The sequence below is a fragment of the Lepisma saccharinum genome, chromosome 30 (assembly GCF_977018435.1).
Source record: "Lepisma saccharinum chromosome 30, izLepSacc3.1, whole genome shotgun sequence".
Classification (NCBI taxonomy): Eukaryota; Metazoa; Arthropoda; class Insecta; order Zygentoma; family Lepismatidae; genus Lepisma; species Lepisma saccharinum.
The window spans coordinates 3,337,869-3,353,000 of NC_139258.1; the positions used below are offsets into that span (position 1 = coordinate 3,337,869).

General features: G+C 36.4%; 1 protein-coding gene across 1 annotated transcript in view; it reads left to right on the plus strand.

Annotated features, from left to right (window-relative positions):
* The window catches only part of LOC145981895 (3-ketoacyl-CoA thiolase, mitochondrial-like), a 46,426-nt gene that overhangs the window by 7,248 nt on the left and 24,046 nt on the right, over nt 1-15,132 (plus strand). Inside the window, exons 3-4 of the mRNA XM_083115384.1 lie at nt 2,729-2,860; nt 5,882-6,146. Coding sequence (XP_082971510.1) covers nt 2,729-2,860; nt 5,882-6,146 — 397 coding nt within the window. The remainder of the gene's footprint in view (nt 1-2,728; nt 2,861-5,881; nt 6,147-15,132) is intronic.

The following is a 15,132-nucleotide window of genomic DNA, read 5'->3' on the forward strand; positions in this document are numbered from 1 at the left end:
TGATTTCGTTTTACATTCACATTTCAGATTCCCCCTCCCCCCTCTAAGCTAAGGTAGTTTAATCTTCATCAAATAAAATCCCTTGTAACTGGCTGGTCACCATTGACAAACAGAACAACAAACATTAATATTTGTTTGTGTCCATTATTAATTGCTTCAATGCAGGGTGAATAAAAATCATGATTTTTATTTTAAAAAATCATTTTTGATGATTTTTTTTTTATTTAAATCGTTTTCTTAATATTTTTTTTAAGGAAACTTGATTAAAATTGTTTATGTGATTTTTGGCACACTACACATAGATACATGTTTTTTATAGAAATGATTTTTCTAGTAAACGACCCTGTAAAATATTTGAACAGTTTCATTAAAGCAAACAAAAAACTATATAAATATAATTTTTTTCTGATACTATATGCATGAACCTAGTATGGAAATGTTTGTTGAGTAGGTTAGTGAAAATATAAAAATTTCAGTAACAGTTTCATACATCGGATACATATTTCTTCAATTTTACACAAGAAACTACTTACGGAAATGAGTTTCTCCAAGGTTTACAATGTTCGTCGAGGTATTTTCTTTCATCGTGGAATATATTTGACCCGGAAATCATGTATTTTTCAAGAGAAATATCTCACCGATGCAAAATTGCCATTGCTTTCATTAGCTTGCCCTACGACAACCGTATGCTGCTACGTTTGATGACGTAAGCCCTTGTCAGTGTTTCAACCACCACCCTTTTTTTTTTTTACTATGCTTGCCTAACGTAACCAAACCTAACCTTATCGGAAATGGTTTGTGGGGCTATCCGTCAGCTACCCGTGCATAATGTATAATTTCCACTGGTGACTAACATGATGGTAGATATTTTTCGGTGCAGAAGATTGAAACACTGCATACCCACAACGTGAATCAAGATGTGTCCGCCATATTGTGTGTTCCGGAAGCAAAGAAAGGAATAAAATATAAACACTCAGAATGTGAAAAATTACATTTGTTTTCGTGTTTAAAGCATAATGGCACCTTGAACTATGTTCCGCAATACACAATTGATAAGTACAAACCATGCGAAACACAATATCCAATTTTAATGTGTCTCCGATCTATGAAACTGTTACCAAAATTTCAGTAACTTTTCTTCAAGTGAATATAAAATATTCTGGGTGTACTATATAATTGTAACTTAAAATATACATTTTTGCCCATAAAAATTATTGAAGTTTAAATCAAGAGAAATTTAAGTTTGTTTACAGTTTGCATAGTAAATTTCCTTTTGTGTGAGCTTCACCCCATCAGTACATATATTTTGTTTCCATCCTTTTTCTTTCTAAGAGCCTAATAAACACCATTAAATGATTACGAGATTAATATACTTTCACCAAAAGTTATTCTGATATCTACAAAATCCTTGTATATGAAGGGTGTGACTAAAATTATTACGATTGGGGCATCAACTTTTAAAAAAAAAAATTACCGGTCTGCAGACTCCCGAAGGTTGAGAGCTACTCCTCTAGATAACATGGTTCACTTTGAATAGCAACAATAAGAGCTGCATGCCAAATTATTTAAGGAAGTTCCGGTATTTTGCCTGCAAATGTCAATTATCGGGCAATGCAATGGTCTTCCCACCCATCTGCTTGTGAACTGAGGCTATTGAGAGGAAACCCGTGACCAGGATTTTATTTTGGCAGGGAAAGGGCTCATCGCTTATCAGCACAGGCATCGCCAGAAATATTTGATAAAACTTCATTAGTAGAAATAATATTGACAATGATAATTATTACCACGGTAATTTTAATTTGTTAATTTTACAATAATAACTATTATAAGTTATTAAAAATATTAATTATATTAAAAATTTATTGTTATTATTATAATTATTATTATTATATAAATGGAGAGGCTATGCTACTTGATCCACCCTATGAGTGAATATTCAACACTGTTGTCCATTATTTTTCTTACATTTTCTACAGTTAGTATTCTGAAATTCATAGTTACTGTATTTTGTTATTAACTTCTACACATTCCGTTAAAAAAAAGGCTTCAATAGTTAGGGTTAAATTTTACTCATAAAGTTTATATTGTGTGACCTCTCACAAAGAAAAGTATACATTTTGTGAGCTGTGGATCCATTTATTCTTTGGATTAAATGGTAGAAAATAAAAATGTAACATGGCTCCTCTGTTATATGTTATATGTTAATTCCTGCTAAGAAAGTAAAATTAATTACCACTATACACTATTATATTAGATATTTGTAGGATTTCGGGAGGGGAGGGCTTTGGCCCCCTTAGCCCTCCCCCTGGCTATGTGCCTGATTGAGAGACTTACTTCTCAATTCATAAACTTCCTGTTGTGTGTTGCATTCATTTGCCAGAGATTTCTACAAGTTTTTGAGCTTCCAGACAGCAAGAAACACTAGTAGGCACCATCTTTAAATTTACAAAAATTGCATTTTGAAGCTCACTTGATCAGTGTTGCAGCCTTAACGTCCTTTTGTAAGTAACAGTTGCTCCCTCATACAAATTTGAGCTGTATACCTGCAATTTTTATTGGACTTTTAAGGTTTTTTTTGGCAGTCTTGTTATTTTTCGTCCAAAAATTTAATTACTCTGGAAAATGGACATGCAGCTTTAACTGCAGTAGTGTTGCATGAAAAAAGTGTGTGTTGTATATTTTGATTAACTGGTAAGTGTTGAGGCCTTATTTTTCCATCTTTTCTCAGGCAACATCACCTGATGCTGGCTACGTTTCACGCCATGTGTTGCTCCGTGTTGGAATTCCTATCGACCGACCAGCTCTTACAGTTAACAGACTGTGCGGCTCAGGTTTCCAGTCCATTGTAAATGGAGCTCATGTAAGTATTAAAAAAAAACAGTATTCATTTGTTTTTGGTCCAGCATTTCTATATTGAATGTAGGTTAACATTGAGTCCCTTTCACGAAGTATACGGGGTAATTGAAAATAAATTGTGCAAATTTACACTGTTATTATGGCGTTACTATTTATGATAGAAAATCAGACAAGGCATCAATATAAAGAAAAACTCTGGAAGTTTTTTCCCCACTTAGCAAGCTTATTCTGGGTAACCGATGCTCCACCAGCAGGGGCGGCGCGAGGGGGTACTAGCGCATCCCTTAATTTTCTTCTGCACCCCCCCCCCCCCCACGGTCAACTGAAAACACTAACCCTTAGAGTGTTACATTATGTCATGTCGTCATATTGACTGCCGAATGTTGGATACTGAAGTAAGACTGTTATTATCGTATGCAACAGACAAGCACTTTTTAGAAAGTGCATGTACAGAGCATTCCCTGACATTTGCTACGAGACTCGGCGGCAAGTGATCCGGCGTCAGCGCTTGTCTTTCCCGGTGAACGGGTCCACGACAGTCGCTATAGTCGGCTATTAAAATTACAGTTTTCACAATGTGTACTAACCTTGACTACAGAAGGTGTTGAAAATGATGTCCCTCTGCTGCAACACATTCCTGGCATCTCCCAAGGAAATTGGCATTTACACGTGCAAGATCGTCTACTGTAATTCTCCCGATTTCTCGTACAATACTCTCTTTTAACTCATGGATGGTGTGCAGATTGTCTTTGTATACTTTATTTCCCCATTTTTCTTTCCACTTTTATTCAGAACTGACCCTGTTACTGTAAACTTTTTTACGAGGTTTAATATAAGCGACTGTCGCGGACCCGTACACCGGGAAAGACAACCGCTGATACCGGGCTGCTTGCCGCCGAGTCTCATAGCGAATGTCAGCGAATGCTTTGTATATATGCTTTTCTGTACTGGCGGCATCCTCTATGAAGATCAGTGGCACTTTTTTTTCCCCTCTCGTTAGCATTGTTGTTATAAATTTTCTCTTCTCTTTGTTTCTTCAAGTGGTATGTTTGTGGCTTTTGATAATTGCCTATAACTTAATGTGAGTTATGTTTTTTTATCTTTCTGGTTCTTTATTGCATTGTTGATAAACGGTTCATTTTCCGCCTACTTGTTCTTCCTCACACTGGAGCAAAAATTTCAGCTGCTTTCAATTTCTTTTCAATCAATAATTTATGTTAATCAGTGGTGACAATTAGGGTAGCAGTTTCACCCCGTTTTTTGCTATTTTTGCTCCTGCACTATACTAAACTGTCCTCCCCCCACCCCTCAGTTTTGAAAGGTTGGATGCGTGTCTAATGTTTTTCTTACTTTCAACATCGCACACCTTAAATTTTTTTCCGCACCCCCTCAGCACCCCTAGATGATTAATCCTGGTGCCGCCACTGTCCACCAGAATCGCCAGTGTCGCAAAATGGCTAATGACGAGTAGAAGGCATATTGCATGTTGGAGCCATCGAGAACTGATTCAATCACAATGGTGCAATGATATTTCTAAATGTTATTTGGTAGTAATGCATATGTTTCACACTTCCGAAAGATTTGACAAAGTTACAACTGCGAATTGGTAGTGCCTTCGAAACCATTGGCAACGACTTCCTGTCTCGTGCATAGCAAGTAGGTTGATTATCGTTTGGACCTTTTCAGCATTACACGTGGTTCCCAAGTTGAATCTATATAATGTGAGTCATGTAACTAAAACGTCCAGTGTTTTTCTTAGTATTTATGCCTTATCTGATTTTCTATCAAAAATAGTAACATCATAATAACTGCAAAGTTGCACCATTCATCTTGAATTACCCTGTATTGGTCATGTCATATAATATCCAACGTAGAGGCACATATTTTTGGTAATATAACAGGCAATTTCAGGTTCAAAAGCAGTAAATAAAATAAAATATTGGTGTTATATCAGTGAAAAATCTGATGAAAAGCGGCACATAAAATGACATTTTGGTTTTAAAATTGTGAATACGATCCAAAATTTGATTTGAAACCTGCACTTATTACGCAAAATTTACATATCCCTTCTAATAGCACATTTATATAGTTACCAGAGTATTAAGTTTATTCCGGTGTAAAGGGGTCCATTTTTGCTTCTCAAATACTTCCATCAGAATTAATCATTTTTCCATTAATTGCATAACTCTCAGGATAATTCAGACCTCAGAAAGTTTCATGTCAGTAAATAAACTCTAAATTTCATGTTTAACTCTAGAACACTATTGTGTTCCAATATTAAAGTGTAACTACCGCTATGTAAATTTTACGTACATGAAGGAATCTATTTTTAACGCAACCTCTACATCATGAAAACAAAATGACAATTTTTTGTGAACATTATTTTCTTTATTTTCCTTAAATTGGAACTTTATTCTTCATTTTAAAATGTATAAACATGGTTTTATTTAACATAGAATATTTTAAGAGAATGTCTTGATTGACAAGCCCGTACGTACAATGAAGGTGAAAAGTTCGAACAGTGAAAAACAAACAATGACGCTGTAGATAATGAACGAATGTAATTTTAAAGTCCTACAAGAAAATAGTGCATGCTTCTAACTTTTGTTTTCAAACTCTAACTATCCAAATTGAATTTACGAATGTCAAAATTACGCGAGAGATTTTTCTCTTTTTACTAGCGCCACGTAAAATTGACGTACAGTGCACAACATAACAAACCAAATCAAGATGATCAGCGCTTGCGTCGTCCTTACCACAGTACTGCCTTATGTCCAACAGACAACTTGAGGCCCTGATAGGTGGAGGGGTGAGTGGGTGCAAGGTGGGAGGTAGGGGAGTGAATTGAGTGACAAAAATGCACCTCACACCTTTCAGAAACGAAAAAAATTAACATTACAACATGTTATTTCACATTTTGTTTTTTCGTCAAAAACATGCATGCCTCTAATCCAAAGATATAAGAAAAAGCTGCTGTTAACACCAGGGTTCTACATTAACGCATTTCTATTATTTTCTTTCACAGGATATTCTAATGGGAGACTCAAAGGTGGTGCTTACTGGTGGCACAGACAACATGAGCCAGTCTCCATTCATCATAAGGAACATCCGGTTTGGAACAAGACTGGGCACAGATTATAAACTTGAAGATTCTTTGTGGAATGGACTGACAGATTTGCATTGCAAAACCCCTATGGGAGTGACAGCAGAAAACTTGGCTGAGAAGTACAATTTGACAAGGCAAGAAGTAGATGAGTTTGCGTACAGGTCTCAACAGAACTGGAAGAAAGGTAAGAAATATTCTAATTACTAGCGCTAGGATTTTGATGCAAATGCACAGGGCTCGAAAAATCCCAGTCGCCAGGTCGCCATGGTGACTGTGATCTTTTGCTGTAATATTGTCGTTTTTTTTTTAAGTTTGCATGTACGAAATTTTAAAGATTCCAAGTTCAAATTGCAGTACAGTGTAAGTTAGCAATTTTTATTTTATCAACGTATTTAGCAAATGATTTTTTTATCAACGTTGTGAACATTCCATAGAATCACTAACAATTTCTTACTCTTTGTCCCCCAACCCCCATTTCTCGCTTTCTCACACGATTTAGCGATGTTTTGAATACGTTGATATTCAGCTTCTTATAGTTTGCGAAGATGGGGATAAGTGATATGATGAGATTGATGAATGAACACACACAAACATCCATGCCCAGGCTGAAATTCGAACCCGTAACCCCTTGCTTCGTAGCACGATGTGCTAACCACTCCACCACGGGGGCCAGCTCAGCTTCTTATAGTATGCACAATTTCTAGTAGGTTGTTTCCTGGCGCCTAGCTCTGAAGAAGATTTTTCGAGCACTGCAAATGCATCTTATTTTTGGTAAGGCAGAAACATTGCATAAGTAGATAGGAACGTGTTTTATACGTAAGTGAATTCATTGGAATGCCTTTGTTACGGCATTTTTTTTTTTTACCCTTTTTGGAGTAAAGGTAATTTTTAAAACTTTTTAAACCGTTTGTCATTTTTCGGCCTTTTAAAAGTCATCTTATGCATTTTTCTACATTTGCATTTTACATGCAAATTTAACCCTTTGAAGGAGAGAGGTTCCTGACTTTTGTCTCATTGCCTTCAGCGCAGTTCAGAACGACTGTGTTTGAAGAGAGAAAAAATTCTGTGCAGTATTGTTGACACAAGCTGTTGTGTAACAATTCAGCTCAAACAATGTGATTTCCCCCTCTATCAGTGCATTGTCGCCAGATGGATTATTGTTAAAAAAACAAGGGGTACAAAGTTTTGTGCTCTGTATCAGACATTTTGTCAGGGAAGCAATTTGCACTCTATCAAATTGGAAGTGACTTAACAGCAAGTGATATTGTTCATTTCAAGTACGCTCCTCTCGTGTCTGTGGAAGTCGAGAGAAGTTTTTTCTTGCATGTATTAGGTCATAAATGCATTTTTTAAAGGACATTTTTTTGGCAATTTTAAGGTCATCAATATCCTAGCTCTAATAACTATGATATAACTCACATAGTATGAATTGCAAACCACCTGTTCTTTTTTTTAAGACGATACAAACATAAACATTAATTTTCATTAAATTGTAATTGGAACTCTCAGTGGTATAATAACATCATTGCACTGTAGTCAAGGTGTCTCAGATTTGATATCCAGTGGAGGAACATACAGTAAAACCTCAGTTTTACGTATTCAAAGGACAAAGCTGAAAAAACTTGAAATGTGGGAAAATGTACAAATCGATGTACGGTGCCTTTCACGGTGAAGTCACCCATGGAGCGGCAGCCAGCACACTGGGCAGTGAGAGTACATCTACCCACAAACTGGATGCAACATCCACATAACTGGAATCGCTTATGTAATAGGGATGTGCCGATATGAAATTTTCGTCGATACCGATAACCGATATTCTACCGATCCGATATAAAATTAGAAATGGTCCTTGGAGAACCTGAAATGTTCATTGATCTTAACCCATTAATGCATAAAGTTTACAAACTCCTTTCATGAAATTTTTTTCATGGTTTTGGTATTAGTACAATTCAAATAAGACACAATATACGATACATTTTTATTTTTACACTGTATGTAAGAGATACAGTGCGTCCGATAAATCGGACACTGTGCACTACGATCACTTCCGTGTGTCCAATAAATCGGACACTGTGCACAATGATCACTTTCATGTTTTGTCTATAAATAGCTGTCCCAAGGAAAAAGTATTGCTGTGCAAAATATGTAACCAAAAGAAAATAAAACACTTAAGATCAGTCATATACAGTGGCGGATATTGGGTTCCAAAACCGGGCGGCAGGGGGGGCAAGGTGCCAAATGTAGGGGGGCAAAGACAGTATATTTCCCTTTGCAGATTAGGTTTATCATAGTGCAGGTGCAAAAGTGACGAAAAATGGGGCACTGGTCATGTGTATGTTTGCATAAATACATACACATATTTCGAAGAAACAATACAAATGGAAACATTTGCAATGGAAATCAACAAATATACACAAAATTATTATTATTACAGTATAGAACACAGTGGTCCGATATGAGATTATATCTGTGCACAACTGGAAATCTATCATGTAACCACTACTAGAGCTTTTTTGCCCAGTTCTTGAACCCAAAATGGATCAACTTTCCTCTAATGAACTGTTTTGCGTAGTGCCTCCCGTAGTAAGGAATCATACTCTCGTCGATGGAAAGTATTTCGTACACACCCCCATGCTGTTCGAAAGATGAGGAAGAAAAGTTTCTCAAAATATGGCCGTATCTTGTACAGACGATCGGACTCATCTATACGTGAATTGTCATTCAAATTAATATTATGCAGAATAGTCTCAAACCGATCGCAAGGAATGATTTCAGAAAGTATCGAAGGAGTATCTTTTTCTTTTGACCAAAACATACGTCTGCTTGAATATTTTGCATAACCTGACAACAAGAGACCACCAAGAACAACAAGAAGTTCTTCTTTCGTCAAATGAAGATCAATATTTGTTTGCGAAGCATACAATTTGGATTGATTTGTTATAAGATTTAGCATGTCCTCATCAAAAAATCAATTATAAAAGTCTAATGGTGATTCACAGTTTTGTGCTTCTTCAGATGGTTCAATAGGGCAGCACTCAGTTTGTAATTAGATTGAAGGTAGACTTTTCTTCCACAAGGGTCTTGATTTTATCTGAAGACGTATTATTTTTTTTTTTGAAGCATCAGTGTTATGTGTAGTGGTAGATGTAGACGCTACATTACTGGATGAACCTTCACAATCAACACAACTTCATATCTTAGTTTGCACCTCACAAACACTCATTAGCGTATTTCGCCAAAAATTGTTTATTCATGGTGGTTGCGGTAAACGCGGTTTAAAATTACTTACGTGAAATTTAAAAGACTTTCGTAGTGGATCTTCGAAATTAATAGGATTGAACCATTAAATTGTGCAACGCGGAATTACGAAAGTCTTTTAAATTTCACGTAAGTAAAATTGTTTAGTTTGGCCGCATGCTCATCATTAGATTTATTACTGTCTTCGTCTGTATCCTTGCCATCCACTGGTGGTGTAACATAAATGAGTTGTTCCTCCTCCTCCTCCATATCTTCATTCTCCATAGTAGTCAAAATTTGATCACACACACACACACACACACACACACACACACACACACACACACACACACTAAAGCACAAACACGCACACTAATGCACAAACACGCACACATTCACAAACTAATGCATAAACACGCACACATTCACACACAAATGCATAAACACGCACACATACATGCATATATACATACACACACACACACACACATAAACATGCACACATACACACACTAATGCACAAACACACACACACACACACACATACATACACATATATATACATTGACAATGTCTAAACATCAAAGGTATCGAAAATTTTACAGGAAATGGAAAATCTGCATAAAGTGCTCAATGAGCACAGTGTCCGATATATCGGACACTATATTTTCTCTCGCAATAGCAGCTCAGGGATAAAACTAATGCAGAAATTAGTGTTACATGTTTGATTACTAATGTCTCTTATTCATATTTGTCAAAAAACATCTCGGATAAATGTCAACTACTACATATGAATTGAAATTAGCTTTCCCGTTACGCAGAAACGTAGTACAGCTCACTCTATATGTTTCACTCCCTTACAATTTGGCGGGAAATTTACAATGTTGCCAAACCCGTTGGGTGACATATGCATCACAGAGGTACCAAGGAACTAGATTTGAAAAATATAACCAATTAAAGTGAAACAGTGTTACAGAAAATGCAAATATGTCAGTGTCCGATTAATCGGACACCATGCATTAATGGGTTAATAAATGTGTGTTCCGAGGTGATTGCAATGCAAAAGAAGTTAAATATTTAGACATTTACTTTTTTACAAAGTAGGGCATGGAGATTATCCATAAAATTTACAACAAAATTCTGCACTAAATTATAAGATATTTATCGATCAGATCGGTAAAATAATTAGTAATTTTACCGATACACTGATATGCCTATATCGGCCGATACTGATAGAGTACCGATTAATCTCTCCCATCCCTACTATGTAATGAAATAATCTCGTACCATTACATTGACAGTTACAATTAAAATGAGCACGTACCTTGTTACAAGAGGTGTTGGAAATGATGTCCTTCTGCATCCAGACATTTACAGCATCATTTTAGGAAATTTCACTGACACGCGTCTGTTCGTCTTCCTAAATTGCTTCAATTTCTCTCCCGATGTTTGAAAGCTTTGTAGCTTGCCATGCAGACGTCATGGAAATGTCTGTTTCTTCTGCAAGGCACTGGAGATATATTTGAGGAGTATGTTCCAATCATACTCCATCATCTAATTTCTCCTTACTAAGTACAAGGCCCTTCACTTATCAAGAAGAGACCCTGTTTCCCAAAATTTATTCACAAGTTTTTGAAAACTGTCCCTGTGTGGAACAGGAACATCTTGGAATTCTTCTGCAAAACATCTAACTTCCGTACAAGAATTTATAATGACGTACATATATATTTGTTGTTTTAAATTGTATGGATAGCGTGGCATTATTAGACAGCGCAAAAGCACCAGTAATACATAAACTAAAACAAAACAATCTAAAACACTTGTTAACACCTTAACACTTCACAAACACGTGCAAATTGGACACAGCTGTCTGGATACTGAAGCACTCACGCATCCAGTCAGGTCCGTAGCCAGAATTGTATTTCGGGGGGTATGCTTATCCCTTATCAGCACAGGCGTTGCCAGAAATATTTGTAGAGGGGGTCAGGCCATATATAAAACCTGATTAGTACAAATAATAATGACAATAATAATTATTGTTATTTTACAATAATAACTAGGAGCATGCATATTTCGTTTTTGACGAAAAAACGAAATTTGAAAAAACACATTGTAGTGTTAATGTTTCTTGTTTTTGAAAGGTGTGAGATGCATTTTGTGACCATGTTTTGTCACGAAATAATGCGAAATGAACTGCAAAAAGCGAAATTAACTCTTAAACACGAAATTTAGGGTTTATTCATGGACGTGGCACCTTCTGAGGTCTGAATTATCCTGAGAGTTATGCAATTCCCGGAAAATTGATTAATTCTGCTGTTAATATTGGAGAAACAAAAATGGACTCCTTTACACAGAAATAAACTTAATACTCGGATAACTACATAAATGGGGTATTAGAAGTGAAATGTTAATTCTGTGGAATAAGTGTAGTTTTTAAATCAAATTTAGGATTATATTCACAATTTTAAAACCAAAATGTATTTTTATATACCACTTTTGATCCAATTTTTCACCGCTATAACACCAATATTTTATTTTATTTACCACTTTTGAACCTGAAATTGACTCAGTTTTTATACCGAAATTTTGCTTTTTTATTTACCAAAAATATGTGCCTTTAATAATAACTATTATAAGGGTCATTCCATGTCAATTCATCCAGACCTTGTCACCCACCATCTCAGATTTTGATGCTGATTACAAAAATGACATTGGTCAAGGGGTTCAGAAGTTTCGTGCTTTTTAAAATATCCGTGTGCTCCACTTCGAATGACACATTAGGTTATAAATGATTGTATCTTCCTTCAGGTTTGACATAGAACCCTCAAGTTTATTTTCTTTTGTTCAGAATAGTGTAAGCGTTTATGTAAATAACGTTTCAGATGAGTATATCAATACCCATGTATTTGTATGCATAGTCATATATATATTTTTTTTAAAAAAACAAATGACTAACTTCAACACCAAATTTCATAAAATGCCCCCCCCCCATCAATTTCCCCCAAATTTTATATATAGGTAGCTTAGAGTATGTACTAATGCCTGATGAGAAAATCAGGATGGGTGGTTCAGAGACAGGGTGATAAAAAAATAATTTGCATTGCATGACATTAGAAATTAATCGTATTAAAGAGAAATGTCATTTTCGTAATCAGCATCAAAAGTTCTATAAGTATACCGAATTTCATCAAAATCAGGGTTGGTGGGTGACATTTTCACAAAATTCTGGATGATTTGACATTGAATGACCCATAAGTTATTAAAAATATACCAATTTCAATCCAAATTTATTGTTATTATTACATAAATGGAGAGACGTTGCTACTCGATTCACAGTGAATATCTAACACAATTGTTGTCCATTACTTTTCTTATATTTTGTACAGTTAGTGTACTGAAATCATAGTTATTGTAGTTTGTTATTAACTTTTACACAATCGTTTAAAAAAAAAGGCTTTAACAGTTAAGTGGTAAATTTTACTTGAAGTTTATATTCTGTGACCTCTCACAAAGAAAACTATAAGTTTTGTAAGCTGTGAATCCATTTATTCTTTCGATTAAATGGTAGAATATAAAAATATAACTTGGTTCCTCTATTATACGCACACTAAACCTTTTTCGATGTAATGCAGTTTTTACTGTGGTTATAACTTTATTTCTGTTATTAACAGTAACATTTAAATTAGATATTTGGAGGGGGGGCTTAAGCCACCTTAGCCCATCCCTAGCTACGTGCCTCCTGCATCCAGTGCCAAAGCCAGCGTAAACTGTGGGTCTAAATACAGGCAGACATGCTCTCTTTGCCCACGATGCTAGCTCCTGCTGCACAGACAACTCGACCACAATAAGCACTGGATAATGTGGAAAAATGTAACATCCGGGAACCTAAAACCAAGGGCATACTGTGGTGGTTTGTGTGCCATCTTAAACTGTAAGTCCAATCCTGAATGTCCAATCTGTGCATAAAGTGAACTTAAGCATTAAATTATAATCAAGCTCATATACAGTAAAACCTTGATAATCCAGATCCCGATAAGCTGGACTTCCCTTATTCCGGACAGGCAAGAGCCCCCCCCCCAAAAAAAAGCAGAATGCAAGGTTTTAAATGTGGCTAGAAGTCAGCAATAAGATTCGTCATATTGCTCCGTAACGGCTAAGAATACGTCCATGGGAGATCGTCCCAAGCAAAAGGCAGTCAACCACTGATTATATTCTGTTTCCCACAGACTTTCGAGAAGAAGCCGCATTGTACAGGAATGCCCTTTAAATACACCATAATAAACGTGTTTTGTTGCTATAAACAGATTTTTAATGCACTTTCTACTGTTCTTTTAGGTTATATCAGTTAATCCGGACGTTCGTTAAACCGGTCAACTTATCCCCCCGTTAGTCCGGATTAACGAGGTTTTACTGTATTTTAAAATATAGCAATATAGAGTAAACCTCTACACAAGAAAAGAAAGATTAACATTTTTATTTCTTTAATATTTGGGAGGGGGGGGATATAATTTTGCTAATTATTGTTTAACCAAGAAACAGTGGGGTGTGCCTCACTTTATGCACAGTGATGGTTGAAGGTCATACTGTCATGTTCTATGTGTTCTAAAATAAACACATTTGTGGCACATGCAGTGCAAGATTATTTTCCTCACAATTTTAACTAGCATCAATTCACCCATTCTTTCATGCGAACATTTGTTTCAATATATTGCAAACATCTGTTTGAAGACCATTTCCTTTCATGCAAAATCATAAAGATAATTAACTAAAGGAACCCTCTTAATTTTGTTACTAGTTACTTGGAGAAAGAAACTGAATTATGGGTCTCCCCGATGACGCAGTGGTCGCGTCGTTGCCTTGTAATCAAGGGGTCCTGGGTTCGATACCCGCTGGAGGCACATAGTGGTTCGGATCCCACTTTAAACTGTAGGTCCAGTCCTGATTAGCCTTACTGTGCATAAAGTGGACTTAAAACACAAAGTCAAATAACTGAATTGCATTTACCAATTTTAAAAATGAAGTGTAACTTGTTACTCGCAAAGATGGCTTGTGGAGAAAGCAGTAAACTGTTTACATAAAGATAACATGCCACCAAATACTGTACACAAGTTGCCTGTTTGTTTTCGATGAAGTGATGTAACTATCGTGATTTGTTAGGGACACCTCACTTTTCCCAGAAGATGCATGATTAATCTTTCATGCACTTTGCAAATTAAACTTTGCTTGTTTGGCTGGTGTAGGTTCGTTCATAGTAATCATCTATATTACAACCTCTGACAATAAAGTTCGGTGAATGATCATGAATATCGAAAGTAGACGAATTCTTAATGAAACCTCCCTTACTGTCCTTCGAAGTAGTCCCCTGCCATGGCTATGCACCGTTGAGAACGGTTGTACATGTCCTGGAAACTTTTAGAAAAGTCTTCTTTTGGGATGGTGTTCAAGACCCTCGTCACGTTCCGTTGGATGTCCGGAATATCCTCAAATCTCTGACCTTTCAAAGCGATTTTGAGGTGTGGGAAGAGAAAGAAAACTGGAGGATTCAGATCCAAATTTCTTGCAATGCATTGCTACAGAGGATGAGAGCTGGTGTGTGAGGTACGACCCTGAAACGGAACGCCAAAGCATGGAATGGCGTTCTTCTGCATCACCCCGTCGGAAGAAGGCCAAGGCGGAAAAATTGTTGTTCCCTCCGGCAGGATTTCCTTGTGGATCATGCCATCACTGTCAAAGAAAGTGATAAGCATCGTCTTGATGCGTGATTTTTACGCCTTGACCTTCTTCCGACGGGGTGATGCAGGAGAACGCCATTCCATGCTTTGGCATTTCGTTTCAGGGTCGTACCTCACACACCAGCTCTCATCCTCTGTAGCAATGCATTGCAAGAAATTTGGATCTGAATCCTCCAGTTTTCTTTCTCTTCCCACGCCTCA